Below are 20,881 nucleotides of genomic sequence, written 5' to 3' on the forward strand. Positions count from 1 at the left end.
TAAGTAAGAGACGTACGGTTAGAGTATTGGTGGCAGAAAAGTAGAGATAAAGTACAAAAATAAATAATTGGGGGAAAAAAGGTTATTCTGCCTTAAGAGGCAGAGAGATGGACTGTGAATTTATATTTTTTGTTATAATAACATAGATTTAATCAATGTAGATAAGACATTAGGACAACATGAAACAAGGAAGTTTTTTTTTCTTTTTTTTCTTTTTTTATCCTTCGAGCCTGGTGGCAGACATGTCACCGCCCCGTTATAAAGGGGACGCTCATAGCATCCATCCATCCAGAACGACATTCCCTTTCCTCCCTCTGCGCCGTAACAAAGCAAGAACAAAGGCATGAAGGAGGCGCGGAGAGGGAGAGAAGGAAAACCAGTTCGCGGAGAAATAAAGCCAGTTGGTACCGAGACTCTCAACAACACGCCTCGTCTCTGCGTCGCTCACGCGTACCAACACCCCCACATGTCAAATATACTTCCACAGCCCCTGCCGGTAAACGAGTTGAAAAAGACCAATTCGTTGTACTTCTTCCACAGTCCTGTTCCCGTTTTGTTTTCCCCTTCTTTTGGATGCTTCGCCGATCCTAACATTTTAACAGCCATCTTCAGTCTGTGTATTTCATGTAGCTTCACGCAACGAGGGCCGTCGTTGGCGGTCGGTGCCCGAGCAAGGCCGGCGTTGACGGCAATTGCAGACGGGAACCGATGCAACTGCATGTGCTCTCCAGCTTTATCCATGTTTGCATAGCTGTTTGTGCAGCCTACAGCGCAACCTGTCTGCTCGGGCTGGGTTCCAAAGCGACGAGAGCACAATAAAGCGCAGCCAACATCCAGCCCCGCGTCCCAGCAGCAAGCGCCTGCCCATCTCCGGCACCCACATGCCATTAGTTCCGCGCTTCCACCGAAGGAGGCGCCAACAGTCCAAACTCACCCCGCGCCCGGTTAACCGCAGCAACCGCAGCAATCACTCGACGCGTCGGTGCCGTTAGAGTGTACTAGATCTAGTACACTCTAGTGCCGTCACGTGCAAGATATCAAATTATTACGTCCCTAAAGTTCAATTTGGTATGTTTAGGGACAGGTATAATTCTAAAAGCTCCCCCTTCGAACGCCAACAGCTGTCCGACTCAAAGCACCTCGTCTTCGAACGATGCCTCCGAGATTGTAGCGGCACCGGTGCACAATCGGAGGCCACATTGCGTTTATGGGAAGCGCCGTAGTAGGCCAACATTCCGCTATTTTGGCAGCACCACTATAACATGGTCATTCAAAAACTTATAGAACTATTCTCCTTTTAGCGCCTCATTTCTATTCACGAACTTCTTTTCAGTCTTCTTTTTATGTTTCATTACTGCCGTTTGATCGATGAAACTTGCGACAAACAGACCAAGCAACAAGCAACCATGTGCATGCGGCTTGTTTGAAAGAAGAAAATAAAACGATTCAAGCCCGACGACCAAACCATCAAACCAGCGGCGGCTTGTGGAATACTCGGTGAGCTCTTCGCATTCATTTTCTTCTTCGTTTCTTGCCCGACAACCAAGAGTGAAGCACCGAGTTCGACAACAGTAACCAGAGTGACTGATTAAAGATAGGCTGGTGAAATGACAACGTACAATCTGAATCACGCTTGTCTAGAGCGGCCGCTTCAGCCGTCGTTTTTTGCCCGTAGTGGTATCAAACACGGTCGCACTGCATGCTAGGTCCTTGTGCTATAATTCAAGCATCTACTGAAGCTTGTACCTAATGCGAGGTAGGAGCTGTGTACGCCGCAAGCGTCCGCAGCCACGCGCTCGACCGGTACTTGCAATGCCGCAAGAAGCCCTACAGAAACGTAGTGAATTTCTTGTGGCACGTCACTGCATCTGCAGTTTAATCGGAATATGGCCTGTATTTTTTCCTTCTGCTTTATGCGAGCGAGGAATTAGTCTTGTGACAGCAATTTTCACGTAATTTATTCAAGCCTGCTCCGATGGTGCCGGTAGCGGTGCATAGAACGATGCGTGCGGTAAAAGAGGTCTGCTCTCAGGAGAGAATAGCTGTTCGACCTTTCGGGCTGATTACAGCGTTGAGGGTTTGTTGGGTTATTGTTAGCACTCTCTATGTTGCCGCATTAATTATGTCCTAGGCGCTGCCTGGTATTATTGGACGCCGCGCTTGCTGTGGCGTCGACACTCATCCCTCCCGCCTTCTGCACCACCCTTTCTGCAAATTGAGTTTGCTTTATGGCACAAATCAGGCTCAGAATCTCGTACTCACAACACCCTGGCTTTCTTTACAAGGGGCCTTCACTAGGTCGCATTGCAAATTTGTGTAATTCATTGGTAGTTCTAAGACAGCTGCATTTGCCAGGGAAAAAAAAAAATTATGGCCGCTTCGCACTAGGGGTGCCAAGCTTGAAGGAAGAATGCAGCCGGGTGGCCTTCCTTGTTTGCCTTTATCTTTTTTCTTTCTTCTTTTTCTTTCTCCTCTGTTTCTTGTATCTCTTTTTTGTATTTATTTCTTTCTTTTTTTCTCTATTTCTTTTTCTGTGTTTCTCTTTCTATCTTTTTGTCTTTATTCCCTTTATCTCTCTTTATTTTTCTCGTCCTCTTTCTTTCTCTCGTTATCGTTCGGTTTTTTATCTCTTTATCGCTATCTTCTGTCTCTGTCTTTCTCTCTCTCTCTTTTTCATGTGTTCGTTTTCACTTCACACTCGCACCTGGTGTACACGGTAGTGGGGCTTGCCAAATTCCTGTGGCGCATACTCATTTGAGTTCTCTGGTGACACAGCTCAAAAAACAGCGAGCTACAACAGCCTTGCTGTTTAAAAAAGATCCTGATAGGTTCCTTATTGGAGGTAATGAAAGAAAAAAGTGAACTGTTTTGTTGTCATGCTACATGCTGTTTGTAAGTGTGCATCACTATCAAAAGAGAATTTGTTTTGATAGTAATGCTCATCTCCAAACGGCCCAAGGTTTCTCACCCTCGGGACTTCTCACCCTAAGAGAGATTACAACGACCAACGTCACATGCTCAGACGTTCCTTCCCTCACAGTGCAGTTGATGTGTCCAGCGAGAAGCAAAGCATGGCAAGCGAATGAGAAAGCAATCCGAATGGGCCCTAACACTATCACCTTGCACTCTTAAAGGTAAAGCTTAAGCGTCCTCCAAGTTTGTACATCCTTCTCACTGGGGTTCTTGGCAGACGGGAAAATGTTTCAAAGTGGAGGGTACCACATTGTTTAGGCTGTACACCAACAGTGCTCAGACACCTGCCTGGCTTCATAAGATAGGGCACCTTCTGTCATCAAATGGTACTGAGTGGCACGCTGTACAATCAGCAAGGCACTTCATTGCTTAGGCTTGGAGCATGAAGATGCACAAGAGCAGTAGGAGAACGGCAATAATGAGATATTCTGCAACTTTTGCAGTGTCTGGCTCATGTCCTTTGACATAGTATGCCGACCGTGCCATCTACTTTTACCTGCTTCAAGATTTTCATTCCAGGGTCAATGCTATTTACCCTTATTTTGGAGGCCAGTATCCACTGCTTGCTGCTTTTCAGTTTCACTTTGGAGGAAGCAGCAACGTTGGGAGGACGACTGCTAATTAAATATACTGCAATTATGCACAGTTCGACGCTTACACCACTGTAAGAAGGGTTGCTTCCTGTGGGGAAACCGGCTGCACGGGTTTTGGCAAAAGACCCATTGTGGCTTTGTATTTTTACCTGCTGCAAGCTTTTCATTCTTCAGTCAGTGCTGTCGATTTTCATTTGGGATGGTGGTACCTGTAGCTTACGGTTTCTCATTGTTTCACTTTGCCAGCAGTGGTGACAGCAGGACGACTACTAATCAGCTGTTTTGCAGGTTGGTTTGGAAATTTCAGGGCTATAACAATGCATAGAACTCAAGTTGTCACTGCTGCTGCCAGTCAGGGTGTCAGAACTGGGGTTGGGCGAATATTCAGGCACTTCAAATATTCGAACGAATATTACAGTATTCGAATTCACTTGACACAAATTTCAATGATTCAAAATGAGCAAATATATGTATATCTAAATGCATATAATCCCCCTGTAAAGGTGATTTTATTGCAGCTAAGGAGTGCTGTGCCATGAAACCACCTATTCAGGGAAAATCTGCACTGCCGTGAAGCCGCACTTTAATGTACATATTACCGTCACCTCAGTTTTTTGTTTTTTTTAATTTAAAAGCATGTTATACGGGCATATATGCGCTAAGCATAGTAACTTTTAAAACATAATGTATTGTATCAGTTATAACTTGCACCCTACTGCTATACAAATCTTGTTATTATTCAAAGTTGCTTGCACTTCACTTCGAACCGAAAAAGTGACGTTCACACATGCCTATTTCCAATTCTTAAAAATATTGTGCAAGTTAGTTCAGGGTGTCAAAACGAAATGTTTTTCGTTTCGGTTTTAGTTTCGTTCCGTCACAAACAGTTCCGTTTCTGTTCCAAAACGAAAAAAGAAAGTTCCGTAACAGTTCGTAACGTTTTTTTTGTGCAAAAATTTGAAGTTGGGGTATTGGATCTGTGACGTAGCTAATTGCCCTCCTCTTAAGAAATTGGGATAAGGGTAAAACACGTTCTTCAGAGGAGCGGAAGTAAATGTACCACGAATTCCTGCCAACTAGCACAAGTATTAATTTCAAAGTCACAGTATTTGTTTTCTCAAAAGACCAATACAAATTTTTTTAGTGGGCTCAAGGCTTTGTGTCAAGGGAGTAGCACAATCTCGGAAGCAGCACGTCATTGAGTGTACTCTCTGTTGTGCGAGACCACTGTTCTGATAAAAAGATCGCCAGGCCTGCACGGAAAACGCAGCACAGACACAGCGAAAGCTGGAAGAGCGGACTTTGTAGAGTCAGTTGTAGAGTCTCTTGGGGCAACTAATGCAAGTACACATGCAAGGTACCCAGTATGCCATAAATCATTGTAATTGTTTTGAAGTAGTGAAGTTCCCACTATGCCATTTTTCGTCATTCTTTGGAGAATCGTGGTACCCGCTACACACCTGTAAGGCATGTGCACTTTGTGCTGTGGCTGATGATGATAAAGAATTATGGCTGAGCACGTTGCAGTGGGTGGGAATTCAGTGTTGCGGAATGGGCGCCTCCATTCCATTCCATTTCCATTCCGGGGAATTAGAACTTGCCGCAATTCCATTCCTTTCAGTTCCTTGGAATGAAAAAAACTTAGCCCATTCCCACTTCAGGAATGGACGGGCAGTTCAATTCCATTCCTGTGTTTCTTCATTGTAGGAAACAATAGTTTCATCGAGCTAAGAATGAACGCCCCTTAAAGCTGATATCGTCAGATGCATTAAGAACTGCAAAAGTACGCAAAACACGTTACCAAGGTCAAGGGGTAGTAGCTTGGTGACATATCTCGTGCAGTGCAGCCACCCTACTAATTCCCATAGGGGCAGTTCTCCCACTACCTATAGTATTTGCATGGTCAGCATGTTTGAACGAATGGTGATGTTTTAATATTGTTTAGGCTTAAAGGGACACTAAAGGCAAATATTAAGTCGACGTTGATTGCTGAAATAGCGGTCCAGAAACCTCGTAGTGCTGCTTTTGTGCCAAGGAAGTGCTTATTTTGAAATAAAATCACGTTTTTAGTGCTCCGCATCGCGTTAGCGCGCTTCAAATCTCCCGCCTGAAAATACGACTTTCATACGTTACTGCTGCCGTGCCCAACGTTGCCCGCTTTTACTGCGCGGCCGCCGACACTAGTAGCAGCCGAGCGGAAGTAGCGGGACCCACAGTAGCAACAACGGCGCTGCGGCAAGGACTTGCTCGGATGTGCACATTCAAAGCCTTCACCAAGTTGCGGTTGGTCTCGTAATCCTCAGTACGAAAGTGCAGCGAGCACACACGCAGAGGTTTTGACTGTTTAGCAAACTGGCGCAATGGCATGACACTAAGCCACTTCGAGCGTAAGGGTTCATTCCGCGGCACCCTGTGAAAAGACACACCGGTTTCCTTGCTGCAGCACTGGCGTTGTGCACCATTCGGGCATCCGGCAATATCACACGCATGCGGCATTTTGTCGAACTTTCTGTCAGAGCGACTTTCACGAGCGCGCAAAACACGCACGGCAGTACGCGATCCCGAAACTACCACTGAGACGGGCGAGGCGCAGTTCGGCGAAAACGGAACCTTTGAACCACGCGCGCCGTTCCCCATGGCAACGCCACGGAGGTTTTGTTTTCCGTGAATCAAGCGGAAACGAACAAACAGCATTTTATTAAGTCTTTTGATGCTCGGAATGTTCTTTTTTTACTGCTGCTAGTTTGATTACTAGTGATTTATTGTAGGCCGACTTCCATACGTCATCGGGATCACTTCGAAAATGTCCCACTCGTGGCGCTCATCATGTGATACATTTAGCTTAATTTCTCGGTAAGTAGGGCACTGCTGTTGATAATATTGCTGTTTTAGAAGTTGTCATACATTGGGCTTTCACTCTGACATAAATTGTTATTTGCCTTTAGTGTCCCTTTAAGTGTGTTAATGCTAAAATGACGACATAGTGTATTTTTATGCTAACAAAAGTAGTATTCAAGAAGACTAAGAAGTTCTGCCACGCTTCTGGAGCGGTCGTGAATATGAAGGAAACTAAGATTTGGTTCATGGGCAACAATACCCTCTAGATCTGCTGGTATTAGTTGCAACGGTGCACCGCTCGGGCACCTTGTGCCTTTGCATCGAATACGGAACACTGGGCCGCACTGCTCATCAGCACTCAGGCTTGTCAAGCGCGCCTTGCAATCATGGATGGGGTGAGGAGAACTTTCTGTGCTAGCCTGTGCACAGGTATGCAATGTCTTCCTTGTCACAAAGGTTATTTATGTGTGTCAGGTACTAAACTGCTCGTGAGATAAAGATCAGGCTGTGCATAGAGAATTCGCTTCTTTTGTGTGTGGGTATCAATGGGGACCAATGCACAGGGGTAATTTGTTTCTCCCTCCAGTGTCTGCTGGGATAATGCGTTTGTTTGCATACTAACTTATGCCTCGGTTTGCAGTAGGCCTGTTGCTTATAAATGTACCGTGCTTGTAATCAGCCAAGCCATTTTAAAAATACTGCCTTGTTAAATTCAAGGCTCTGGCTGACTAATGTTTGAGTTTTGAAAACAGCACATAGGCGAAAACGTGCTCTCTTTTCGGAAGAAGGACATAATTCCATTCCCATCCTATTCCATGCAAAAGGCGCTTAATTCCATTCCCATTCCATTCCTCCAAGCATTGTCCCCATTCCATTCCAATTCCATTCCGGGGTCGCGATAACGTAGAATGATTCCGGAGTCATTCCAATTCTGAAGTGGCAACTCCGCAACACTGGTGGGAAGCAATAAACCGCACTCTTTGCGCTATTGGAATTGTGGGATGACTGGTTGTTATTTTACAGCGAAAGCTGTTATGAGATCATTTCACCGGCCGTTTTTGGCGCCGTAGTTGTCCGCCGCCGCCACCGGTGTCCGTAACCAGTATCGCTCGAAATAATAAAAAAAACGAAATAAGAAAAAAATTCCAGGATGGAACGAGGTTCGAACCTGGGCCCTCTGCGTGGGAGCCCAGTATTCAACCTCTGAGCCATGCCGGTGCTTGAAACTGCTTTGCAAAAAGGTCCTATACAGGCTTCATGTCGGGAAGGAACCACATTAGCATATGCAATATAGCGTGGTAGAAGAGTAAAATAAGCACCAAGCGTCGCACAACGCGAGTTCTGTAACCTGGCGTCACACAATGCGAATTGCGCAACGAGTAGGTTGTTGATTGCTTCCAACCCATTACAAAGGGCTCTGTCATAATTCATCATCGTCATCAGGCACAGCATCAACAAAGTGCGCATAATGCCTTACATGCATTTAGCAGGTACCACGGTTCTCCGTAGAATGACGAAAAATGGCACAGTGCCTGCTGCCCTACTTCTCAAAAATTACAATAATTTATAGCGTAGTGGGTTCCTCGCAAGTGCACTTGTATTGGTTGCCAAGGAAGCCCATAAGCGCATGATCTATTTCCTCGGGGTCTCAGTAAAATTAGAATGATTTATAGCGTAGTGGGTTCCTCGCAAGTGCACTTGTATTGGCTGCCAAGGAAGCCCATAAGCGCATGATCCATTTCCTCGGCGTCTCAGTAAAATTCTTCGCCCCCCCCCCCCCCCCCCCCCCCCCGTCTCTCTCCCACGTCAATGTATGTTATACAGCATGACGGGAGAGGGAATTAGCGACCGGGCGTCACCCAATGCAAATTACATAACTGGTGGGCCGTTTAAAACTTCCAACCCATTACAAAGAGTTGAGCCATAATTCTTCATCGTCATCAGTCGTCGCGTCAACAAAGTGCACATAATGCCTACAGACGTGTAGCTGGTGCCTCGCTTCTCCGCAGAATGACGAATAATGGCTTAGTAGGTGCTTCCAAACTTCACAAAAATTGTGATTTATGGCGTAGTGGGTACCTTTCTAGTGTACTTGTATTGTAGCCCCAAGAGAGCTTACAGCGGGCTCTAGAAACGCCGCTCTTTCTGCTTTCGCTGTGACTGTGCTGCGGTTTCAGCGCAGGCCTGGCGTTTTTTTTTGCTCTTCTGCCACGCTATATTACATATATGTTAACACGATTCCTTGCCCGACATGACGCCTGTATAGGGTATTTTTGCGAAGGAGTTACAAGCACCAGCATGGCACTTCGTTGGAAGACCCGACTGACACGCATAGGGCGCGGGTTAAAATCTCATCCGATCCTAGAAATTTGTTTATCATTTAATTTTTTCTTATTTCACGCGATAGTGGTCACACAAACCGGCGGCGGCGGGCAACTATGGCGCCAAAATCAGCTGCTGTGATCTCGTAACAGATTTCGCTGTAACAAACTTCAGTGCCCACAATGCCCTCTCCACTTTGGCCTGCGTCCCGCAAAAGTCCACTTGCGTTAATATAAACATCTCTGGTTGCCACTGTTTTCGTTTTTCGCACAATTTCAACATATCTTTGCTTCGGAATGCCTGCCTGAGGCATGCCCTAATGCTGCACCCTGAGATATGCTCACATTGCATGAGCTCAGTTGTTCCAGATTGCGAAGTTTTCTCGTTAACCGAAAAATGATTGAAAAAACTTCAGTTTCACTCCGGAATGAAATAATAGATAAAGTTTCGGTTACATTTTCGTTCCATTCCAACACACTGAGTTAGTTGGGTGATGGCAAAAATGCTAACTTTTCTTAATAATATTCCATTTATACTATTCGAACTATTCAATTCGAAATTATTCAACCAAATCACTATTCGTTTTGAACCTCAAACTTACTATTCTCCCATGCCTAGTCAGAACGAAATGTTTTTTCATTCTGGTTTTAGTTTTGTTCCAGTGAAAATTAAAGTCCTGTTCCGTTTGTGTTTTGCAATGAGAAAAAAAGAATGTATGTAGCTGTTTTTATTTGCATGTAGGAAATTTCTCAGCCAAGTAACAATAAAAGGTGAATTACAAATTCTCTTAGTGTAAATTCTCGGCAGCGATGTAGTTCCGAATGCGTTGCTCTTTTTTTTTTATATTTTCGCCACGGTCACTCAGCAAAAACAAAAAAAATGCACCTATATTTGTGGTTGCACGAAGTGTCACAAGATGTCGATACCATTGTCCACTAACTCGGTACTGCAGAAACATCCCTGCATATGCCGGAATACTGTACACTCTAATATTCTCTATTAGAGAATTTTAGCGCATTTTGAAGGCATCTGGATGGTTGCTCGCATGTTTGTGCGAGAGCAGACCAGGCATCATTGCGTGCGTCACAGCTTTGTGGGCCCACGTGCTCAAGCTTCCTACACAGTAATGTCACTGTCCAACTCGGCGTCCAGAAGCCGAAACTGAAAGTCGTTCATATAAATAAGGCGGCGTCAAATTATTTAGCGAGAATATACATGAATGTTGGATTGTGTATCATGCTCCCTAGAGCAATAAGAAACGTTGGTAACACAATGTGCAAGCGACAAATTTGATGGCACCACCCCTTTAAGGATATATATTTGCTTAATTCAATGCACCAAACTAGCCCAACAGCGTGTTATACTAGAATACCTCAGGAAGCCTTCACTGTGTTGAGGCTGCCTTATGTCACTTCGAAAGCTTCCGTGCTGAGGAGCCCTCGGGAAAAACTTCTTGGTGCTTCTTCAGCATTTCCTTGGCATAGGTTGCGTCCAGCTACATTCATGCATACACCTCTCTCGACTTTGAATCAGCACTTCATCTCACTGCTGGCCTGGGCTGGTTGGTATGCTGGATAGGAACAAACAGCGTTAGAAACGGGACAGTGAAAGAATGACAGGCAAGGCGACAGCATGTGCATTGTTGCCCACGTGCAGCATAAACACACGAGCCATGCGAACACAGTGCCAAGTGCCGGCAGTCAAAAGAGAAAAAGAATTATCTTAAGCGAAAAGCAATGCGGCTGACTTCACAGAATTTTCGAACTGCGCCTGTGAGTTCTTATTCTTAGAATATTGGTATTAATCGACACTGAAATCTCTTTCCAACACAGTCAACTCCACGAAGCTCTGTAGTGAAAATGTTGCCTTCAGGTTCTGCTTCAGCAAGGCATCCGTGTTGGCTGTCATGTGGAATATATGCAACGCAGAGCATCCAAACATTACTGAAAAGCAGTGGGAACCTTCTTGTCTGTTTTTCTACAAAGCATGTCATTCATATTAGCGTTTCAGCACGGAACTGGTTTCAGTCACACGTTTGACATGAATGGGGCCGCTATTTGTTTCACGACACTGGTGTACATAATGCTGCTGGAACACACCAAGTTCCACACTTGCCTGTGGTGGAACTGCAGTAATAATGCTTTGACAGATTGCGTGTTCTGAATTACTATTAACAGTAATCATTTTATTGTTAAACAAAAACTAATTAATTCTGCAAAAACTGCGAGTGGTTTCAGTTTGCTGTTTTCACCGTCACAACAATTGTCATCGCGTGCAATAATGCTGTGGGCATCCCTGCACCGTTTGAAGACAGAACATAGATAGGAAAGATCTGCTTGAAAAGTTTTTACTCACTTTCTAGGTAAACCGCTGCAAGGTTGGACACTTCAGGCAGTACGCTTTTTATTGCGATACAAGACATAATGGCAATTAAGCACAGTAGACGGTCCCTTTAACAGGGTATAGTAAGTTAGATTGACCAAGAAAGTGATTTTTTTTATTTCATTACTAAAAAATAATACACACACTGAGGAGCATGTAGCATGTAGGAGTGCTCCAAGCCATTTAAAAATGACGCCAAAGACTGCGCCTCTTGACGAATGTGCAGGCTCTTTTCCATCATTGCTTCTGCGCATATATATTTTTTATACTAACTTTGGCTATATCAGTTGGGTGTATTCACTCCCTACAATTTTCATATATTTGCATTGCAAACTTTCCCACAAAATGCTTTTGTACTGTAGTCATTGCTGTACGTTGTTAGCACATCTCGTGTGTGTTTTTAAACATAAAAGCGTGTTTTTCTTACAGTTAGTTTCTTGAAAATTTTCCAAGTACTTGATGTACCTTTTCAGGAAAACTATCTGACCGATTGCGCTGAAATTTTCTCTGGCTATATTTAAATCTCTTCGAAATATTCTGAAGTTAAAACTTTTAAAATCTGTTTAAGTTATGACTACGAAAAAAAAGATTAATTGGAAAGTCTTTCTCATAGCATGTGACAAGTGAGGACAATATATTTTTTCTTGTGAGATAAATGTAGCAGCCCATTCTTATAGTTAGGAATTGATACCAATGTCATTTGGAACAAGCATGCCAAATTTCACGGTCATACTGTTTTTCGTTTCTGAGAAAAGGTACATTTTGTTTTGTAGACCAGTCGAAAATTTGGTACTCAACCAGAAAAAAAAGTAAGAAAAGCTATGGGGTCAAAATTGGACAGAGTGAAGGCCACAGGCTTTCTTATTGAGCAAGCAAAATTTCACAACAAAATATGGAACAGTTCCTGAAGTATAAAGCTTAAACAAGGACAACCCGTTTACCCTACTGTTCCCCCATAAGGCTATACCTGTCATTTTTTTTTCCATGGCTCAATGCGTCGTCCTCAATTCATGTTATTCTTTTTGTAAGCCTTCTGCCTCGTAGGGAAGTACTGCTAAAAGGCAGCTGTTACCCACCTTTCTCATGAGTGATACTAGTAAACTATCATTCATGTTCTGAGAATGCCTGCCAAGCGCACTACACTTCATTCTTATTCTTCGAACTACTTCAGTCTCATGGTTTGGACCTGCGGTCGCTACCTGCCCTATGTAGACGTATTCCTTTACCACTTCCAGTGCCTTGCTACCTGTCGCAAAGTGTTGTTCCCTTTTGGAACTGTTAAACATTACTTTACTTTTCTGCATATTAATATTCAGACCTACCGTTCTCCTTTCCCTGTCCAATTCAGTAATCAAGCACTGTACTTCGTCCCCTGTGTGACTCAGCAAGGCAGTGTCATCAGCAAATTGCAGGTTATTGAGGTACTCTCCATTAACTCTTATCTCTAACTGTTCCCATTCCAGGGCTTTGAGAAGCGCCTGCAAATACACGGTGAATAGCATTGGAGAGATCGTATCCCCCTCCCTTACACGCTTCTTTATTGGAGTTTTATTGCTTTCTTTCTGTAAAACTGTAGGAGCTGCAGAACCACTGTAGACTTCTTTCAGTATTTTTATATGTGGTTCGTCTACACCCTGATTCCGTAATGTCTGCATGACTGTGGAAATTTCAATTGAATCAAATGCTTCTTCGTAATCTATGAAGGCTATATATAGGGGTTGGTTATATTCTGCTCATTTCTCTATCACCTGATTGATGATGTGAATGTGGTCTCTTGTCAAGTATTCTGTACGAAATCCTGCTTGGTCCTTTGATTGATGGAATTCTACGGTGGCCCTACTTCTGTTAGCTGTTACCTTTGTAAATAGCTAGTAGGTAACGGACAGCATGCCTGTAACTTTTCAATCAGCCTGTAATTTTTCAATTCCTTGGTGACCCCGTTCCTATGGATTAAGATGATGTTAGCATTCCAAGATTCTGGTACCTTCACCGTCAAGAGACACTTTGTGTACAGGGTGGCCAGTTTTTGTAGCACAATCCGTCCACAGTCTTTCAACAGGTCTAATGTTACCTGATCCTCACCAGCGGCTTTGCGTCTTTGCATTCCCTCCAAGGCTTTCTTTACTACCCCCGTCGTTACTGCTGGAATGTCTGATTCCTCTAGGCTACTGTAAAGATCTCTGTAGAACTCCTCAGCTACTTTTTAACGCGATAGCGTTAGAGAGCTCGTGTCGCAGAAATTCCGTCGTCTGTGTCGGGACCGCGGGGACCGTTGGTTGTGAGCGAAAAATCATCCGTGAGCGAAAAATCGAGAAAGGTAATGGACAACTATGTCCATCTAGCGGAAAACATATCAAGCCAATGCTGCCTTTTCCAGAGGAGGCGTTGATCAAGCAAACAGCGAACGCTAGATAATGTGCTGCCATCTGTGAGGCATTGTGAGACTCTTCATGGCCTCCGAGATGGCAAGCGCGCGGCGTGCATCTTGGAGGCCATGCGACTCTTGCTTTAGATCAAAAACCTGTATGTACCATTCTCGCGCGCGCGTGTGTGTGTCTGTGTGGGTGTGTGTGTAACAATACACATTAATAAGTATGCACTTAGTCATTGAAGTGCGCACCAGGGGCCGGATTTCGCTATTGCGTTCAACTCTTAAAGGCGAAGCTTAAGGGTCCCCCAATTTTTGTATTCATATTCAGTTCAATTCAATTTTATTGCTTTCAGAAAAGTAGTACAAGATCCCAAATATACAGGCGAGGGTCCCAAAGTAAAAGAACTGTAGTGGGACCCTCGGTTAAATATACAGTCATTGATGGTAATAACTAACCTAGCAAATGAACGTAGTTATTGGCAAAATCAAAGCATATAACCTAAAACATTTCAGTTCAAAGCAGTAAAACATGAAAAAGCACAGCAAAAAGAAACCCAAGTCACAAGTGAGAAAAAAAGGTCGATGGTACAACAGCCGGGAGATGAGTACAGTTATTGCAGGGGTAGTGAGGCCTCAGGTGATTTTTAAAGACTGCAAGGGAAACACAAGATTTAATAGCTGGAGGTAAATCATTCCAAAATGAAATCGCAGTGAACGCATATGTTTTTTTGCCGTAATTATTATGAATCATTGGTAACAATAAATTGTTATTAGCTGCAAATCTTGCTACATTTTTATTCTGCAACAGATCATGTGACATCAGTGGAAGTGTGAAGTTGTTATGAAGCAGCTTGTGTAATAAGACGACTATGTTAAACTGGAACAAATAATTAACAGGCAAGGTATTGTAAGAGTCTAGTAACACAGAGGCATTAGATTGTATGGAACTAGAAGTGATAATGCGTATTGACTGATTTTGGATATGTTGAATTGATGACAAGTGCGTACGTGTTGCCCCATGAAATGGTACCATAGTTAATGTGGCTATGAATGGAAGCAAAGTACAATGCTAACAGGGCCTCACGAGAAAAAAAAAGGGCGAGCTTTGATTAATGCACAGATGCCAAACGAAGTCTTCTTTTTCAGATGGTGGAAGTGACAGTGAAATGTAAGGTTAGGGTCAAGATGTATGCCAAGAAAAGAAACATCACAAGCGGGTATAGAATGAGTCCCAAGTTTTAGCTCCGGAATAAATGTTAACGGCCTTTGAGCAGTCTTAAACAGCATATATCTTGTTTTTAGTGGATTAAGAACTAAGTATTTTCTTCTACACCCTATTCATAATGTTACTCAATGCAATATTTAACCTTGAAGTAAATGCAGTAATAGATTTATTGGATGAAGATATGGTAGTGTCATCTGCGTATAAAACGCAATGATCGTTATTGGAGGAGTTAAGAAAATACGGAAGATCTTTAATATATAAAACAAAAAGCAAAGGACCTATAACTGAGCCTTGTGATATTGGTAGCGACATTCCCTTCCTTGTCTCTTAGTGCATACATCTGGTTTTTGCCTGTGCCTAGTTTTCTCTTCACCACATTTAGGCTTTGTCCATTCTTTAGATAATGTTCAATTCTTTCCATATTATACCTTCTTATGTCAGCCACCTCACACCTATTGATTAGCCTCGAACGCAGTGTCAGTTCTGTTTTATCTGTTGGGTTCTAGGCTTTCATGCTTTGACATTTCTTAATGAGGTTCTTCATCTCCTGGGAGATGACGGTGTCCCATCTAACATCCATACCTCCAACTTTTATTGCACACTCCGTAATGATACTCATCAAATCATCATTTGTTGCATCAACGCTAAGGTCAGCTGCCTCGGTAAGAGCCAATATCTGTTCTGGAGCGAGATGCTGAATATCTTTACTTTCCCTCTGTGTCAACTTTTTCATTGGCTTCTTGCTGTCAGTTTATTCTGTTGCTTTCTCAAGTCGAGGTGAATCCGAGACTTCATGATCCTGTTGAATCTTTGATTATCCTTTGAAGCGAAAACCCAAAAAAAGATATTTTAGTTTCACTCCAAAATGAAATAATAGTAGGGGTGTGCGAATATTGAAATGTCATCTTGAATCAAGTTCGAATCGAATTGTGCCGAACAGTGGCCAAAAATATTGAATATCGAATACAAAAGATCTTATTGAAAATTGAATGAAGGAACAAAGAAATGAAATCTGCTGATGTCCTCAAACCCCTAACGTAGTGAGTTCCTGCTACCGAAAGGCTACAGAGTGTCATGCAGCAATACGAGCTGTTGCACATGACCTGGCTTGAGGTTCTCTCGCCGTGACGTGATGGTGTTTCCTGCAGTTGAAAACATGTGCTCTCTGGGCACCTCTGTAGCAGAGATGGGAAGGTATTGTGAAGTAATTTTTTTGACACCTGGATAAAGTGCAGCTCCATGCTCTTTCCAATATTTCAAAAAATCATCCTTTCTTGGGATCAGTGGCTCAATAAAGTATTTTTTTAGTCTCTTGACTATAAGGTCTGAGCTCGGTGCGCTAGTTATTTTTTGGTGCTAGCATTTCAACAGTCTCTCAGACTGTTCCCTGACCTTTTTTGCTGGAGCCATGACATGCGGAAATGACATAATCTCCTTTAAAATAAAGACGTGCTCACTTTGAACGAGGTTGTCGTTGAAAGTTTGAACGAAATGCCTACTGTAGCAACGTTAGTGTTAGTTTTATCCACCCCACCCTAACCAAGTTGCACCATTGGCCTTTGTTGGGTTTTAGATATTCGTCCTGTCGAATTATTCGCAACTTCAAATACAAGCTATTCGAAAGTCGAATCGAATTATTTGATTAGGTATTATTCGATTCGAAACTCGTATATTCACACACCTCTAAATAATAAAGTTTCAGCTACATTTCCTTCTTTCCAAAAAAATTTTTTTGAGATAATGGTTTAGCGTATATGATGAACCAAGGTCACATGCCATGGTCAGTAATATTGCAAGCAGTGCTTGTTCTGTACTGCACTTGCGCGTGTGACGTTGACTCGCTTAAAGCACAGCTGCCTCAAGAAGAGAGTTAGATAGCTGCCAAGGGTGCCATCTTTATCGCAACGTGAGTGCTGCACTATGCAGTTTTGTCCATAGCCTGTACCCTACAGGTCACTTCCGTCGTGCTGCATTTTTTTTCAGGACGATAGCTTTTCTGCTAACTTAGAAGATGTCACTGCGATCCTCGCAGAAAAGTTGACTACGAGGATCGGAGGTGGTAAATGTTCTAAGTGAACTGATGGCAAAGCTCAGAACATACAGGATTGACATAAGGTAACATGTCACTATGTTCGAAGCTGTGGGAGCCGAAATACACACCGAACTAGCAGGAATTCAAGATCCAGACAGTATCGTAAATAAAGGATTCCAGAAATCGTAAGAGATCTCTGGATATTCTTACAGAAACTAGGAGGCACGTAATCTGAAAATGAGCAATATATCAAGGAGAACGAACAGTGCTGAAAGAACTGAAGGAGTATGAGAGAAATAGTGGAGCTTGAAGGAATGTCTGTATAAAATCTTGAAAACAAGATAACTTGTGAAATAAGATTGTCTGGGCACACACCCATCATCGGCAACGTATTGCTACAGGGGAGAAACTATATATGCAGCATTAATGAAGCAAAGCAAACAACGCTGCCACAGTCCCAGCGTATTCCACTGTACACTTCATTGTTGTCATTCCTTGCCACCTCCACCCATGACAATATATAGCCTGGAACATATTCAAAATCAATTTTAAAGTTTATGCAATGCCACTGAGCATTGCAGTGACATCAGCTTGGCTTTAACGTAAGCAACCAAGAACCACTTACATCGCAAGTTTGTGTTGGCTGCCATGCTCTTTTGTGTGCATTGTCATTCAGGCGTTCAGCATTAGATCCTGAACTGAAGTCACATGCCATGATCAGTAACATTGCAAGCAGTGCTTGTCCTGTACTGCATTTGCACGTGTGACATTGACTCTTGCTTGCAGCACAGCTGCCTCGAGAAAAAAGCCAGTGAGAGCGGCCAGAGGAGCCCACTAGAGCCAATTTCCAACCATGGCAGCACGGACAAAGGTGCGATGCTCGCACCTCCTCGTAAAGCACCGTGACTCGCGCCGACCTTCCTCGTGGCGCGAGCAGAACATCACCCGGACAAAAGAGGAGGCGCTCGACCTGATCAAGAAGTACCGGGAGCAGATTGTGTCCGGCCAGAGCACCTTTGAGGAGCTGGCCAGCAAGTACAGCGACTGCAGCTCGGCCCAAAGGAAGGGTGACCTGGGCTATTTTGCTCGCGGCGCCATGCAGAAGCCCTTCGAGGACACCGCCTTTTCCCTCGAGGTTGGGGAACTCTCTGATCCAGTCTTCACCGATTCGGGTGTCCACCTCATTCTGTGCACTGCCTAGGTCTCGCTCACCTGGTGCATGGCTGGCAGGGATGCTGATCGCCCCAGTGGCACCTGAAGCATACCAGACAGGTCACAGTACTCTACACAAGACAGTGTCAGACACACACGCTTAACATGAATTCTATAAAACAGGCTGGCACCTTGTGTGACACTTAATAAAGCTATGATGTGACAAAGAAAGGCTGTTCACCTTCTTAACTTAAGCAAGCAAGGTGACCACACTATCCAAGGATGGTCTACTGTAGTCCCTGCCTGCATGAGTATTGTGTGCTCTTCACATTTCTTGCTAGCTTCAAAGCTTCTTCTTCTCTATCACTTTTACCTGACCTGGTTCATTCAAATACTTGCCATACAGATGCTGTGCTTTTTCACGACAGATGTATATGAAGCTTTTGGAACGCTATTAAACCAGGTGTCTTCTTGTAGCATAGAAATCAAAATGTAGAAAGTGAACACTAGCATTTTCATGCCTAAGGCATAGTACTCAGTCTAAATGACTTTCATGCAGCGATGATAACTAAGCAGCCATCAGTCAAAGAACAGTCATTTCCAGAGTCATTATCGGGGCCCAATGATTGCTTAAAAACGCAATTGTAAATTTTGAAATAAGAGCGCACAAAACAGGCTTTCGGAGTTGCCTATGCCAGGTGGTATAAGGTATGTGCTGCCTGATCGCTCACCCAGTCATCTCGGCAGCCCTTTTTGTTTGTGTGTGTGTGGTGTGGCAATGCAGTTTTCTGGCAGTGACTACGTGCCACCCAAAAGGGCTCGTTCTAGCCGCAAAACAGATGATACGCTACATTATTGTCAAATACCTAACTGAATAACTATACAGGAAATGGTAAAGGGGAGCTTCTGCGACAATGGCACATGCAGTATTTCATAGTTTCAGACAGAAAAACAGTATATCTTAGTATTGTCCGCCATTCCCCCTTGCTTTGAGCTGTTTTTTTTTATTTGCTTATTTGTTTCATGCGGGTACACACAAGAAGCTTGGCTGCTGAATGGAATGTCACTAGATGGTGCAAATAGTATTCTGGAATTCATAAGGTGTTTGGACTTGAAGATACTGTTGGCAATAACAGCTTATCACAGCAACTAGTCCTAGAAAAAACACAATGTGGGTATTGTAACTTGCATGGTCGGCTGTTTCTGTTGTTTCGTATAAGATTATAAAAAAAATAGGCAGAGACTCACTACTGGGGCACCATAAGATGGTGCACAAGCATGTGTAATGACATCAGTTAACCACTGCATGGCAGCACTAGTGGACTTTACACATCTAGTCAACTGTTGCAATCCTTAGTCATTATTAACCAACACTTTCAGACCTTACATTCTATCGAACATGGTAGAAAATACAAGTCATTCATATGGTTCAGATCAGGGCCGTACCCAGGAATTTTTTTCGGGGGGGGTTTGCGTGTAGAACGGCTGCCATTTTTTAAGATTTATACTGGCTTATTTTTGTGAATAAATCAAGTACATCGCTTACTTGTAATAATTCGATGGTACTTTTCAATTATTTGTACCCAAATAAAGAAATTGGTATGTCAACCTCAAATTCTGGTTAAAGCAAGAAATAAGTTTGGACAATAGCACCACCAAAGCCGGGGACACCGCGACCAACGGCTCCTGATGAAGTAACACAATGTAACCACGGTACAAAAACGGTATGTATGTGTTACAAGCTGCCACTCTAGCGTCGCCAGCGCGAAGTCGGCGACGGGAATGGCAGCAGGTTAGGTCGTTCCGTACGTAAGCAGAGACAGTGAAGAGATCAGAGACGTGTGTGGGGAAAAACAAAACTCTAGTGATATTGCAGCACGAGGAATCTAGTACAACACTTAATACCAACTAACAAAATACATATAAAATCAATAAATCAGCTTACAAGAGAGAAGTATTACAAACTACACAAAACTAACCAACAATAAAACTACAGATGAGAAAGTCCGAAGGTATAAGCAGGTGAAGGGATACCTGTGATGACCGGCAGCTTCGAGTCCACGACGATCGGATGCAAGAAGTCAGAGAGAGTTCTGGCACAACTGCGATGTCGGCGGTGTTGCAGCGCTGGTGTTTCCGGTAGGCTAGTGCTTGAAGCCGATCTCGGGCAGGTTGAACTTACTCGAGATTCAAGTACCGATGCCTACGTTACAGACGTTAATTTCGCGTCACAACTAGACGAATGGCTAAGTTTAGGTGGCCAGCCGATACGGAGCCACAACCACTTAAGGGATACTTCTTGATCTCCTTCTACACCATGTTGGTCAGCAACTAGACTGCTTAGCAAGGCGAAATCCTGCGCTTAAATCGACCTCCGTGTCCCCTCATTCTCGTCCTGGGGGAAAAGAGACCTCTACATGGGTCCAATCATGCACGTTTCATTGTTAGAAACTCCACCCTAAAAATATATTGACCGCGTCCCTTTTTAATTAGGAGAGGGTCCTCAACTGAGCGAGAGTGACAACCTGTTGGGGTTCTCTCATACGGCTTGTCCACAAGCAGTTTTGCCCGTGGGAATGGTCAGTTTCCTTGGTTTCAGCCGGTGCGTCTTGCAGTCTACAGCTGGTTCGGGGTGCATCGCGGCCTTTGACGACCCTGCCGACGCCGCCGTAGGTACAAAGGATCAAACATCGGCGACTAACGTTTGAAGAAGAACACCCCATTCAGTACTTCCCTGCACTAAAGACCAGTCTTTTCATGAGCGAACGGTTCCACCGGTCAGCGGGGGAGTGCGGCGCCCGTTAATTTGCCGTTACGCCGGGTCGCAAAAATGGCAGTCCGTGACAGTATGTATGCAAGCAAACAAACAAGTCGCCCGACATTCCGATCTTCTTGTTACCGTTCGCACATTCTGCTTGCTGGATAGTTTCCTCGTAATTGCGAAAGAATAGAAGGGTTGAAGCTTGGGCTAGCTGGGTTTAGCTTTTAATCGA

General features: G+C 43.8%; 1 protein-coding gene across 3 annotated transcripts; it reads left to right on the forward strand.

The window, feature by feature from the left end:
• The first annotated feature begins 1,363 nt into the window (after positions 1-1,363).
• Positions 1,364-18,119, forward strand: LOC119399361 (peptidyl-prolyl cis-trans isomerase NIMA-interacting 1). Of its 3 annotated transcripts, none has more exons than XM_037666174.2 (2): positions 1,364-1,497; positions 17,523-18,119. In XM_037666174.2, the coding sequence occupies exon 2, from the start codon at positions 17,590-17,592 to the stop codon at positions 17,935-17,937; it is 348 nt and encodes a 115-aa protein (XP_037522102.1). In that variant the 5' UTR covers positions 1,364-1,497; positions 17,523-17,589; the 3' UTR covers positions 17,938-18,119. The 3 variants fall into 3 exon arrangements, with proteins under 3 accessions (XP_037522102.1, XP_037522103.1, XP_049273630.1); XM_037666175.1 differs by having other exon boundaries at positions 1,369-1,497; positions 17,528-18,119; XM_049417673.1 differs by lacking the exon at positions 1,364-1,497 and adding an exon at positions 3,830-3,854.
• Positions 18,120-20,881: the final 2,762 nt, after the last annotated feature.

The sequence above is a fragment of the Rhipicephalus sanguineus genome, chromosome 7 (assembly GCF_013339695.2).
Source record: "Rhipicephalus sanguineus isolate Rsan-2018 chromosome 7, BIME_Rsan_1.4, whole genome shotgun sequence".
In the NCBI taxonomy this organism is placed as follows: domain Eukaryota; kingdom Metazoa; phylum Arthropoda; class Arachnida; order Ixodida; family Ixodidae; genus Rhipicephalus; species Rhipicephalus sanguineus.

Bases quoted from the DNA above. Each gene is read 5' to 3' on its own strand.
- LOC119399361 (XM_037666174.2), top strand. From the start codon at position 17,590: ATGGCAGCACGGACAAAGGTGCGATGCTCGCACCTCCTCGTAAAGCAC.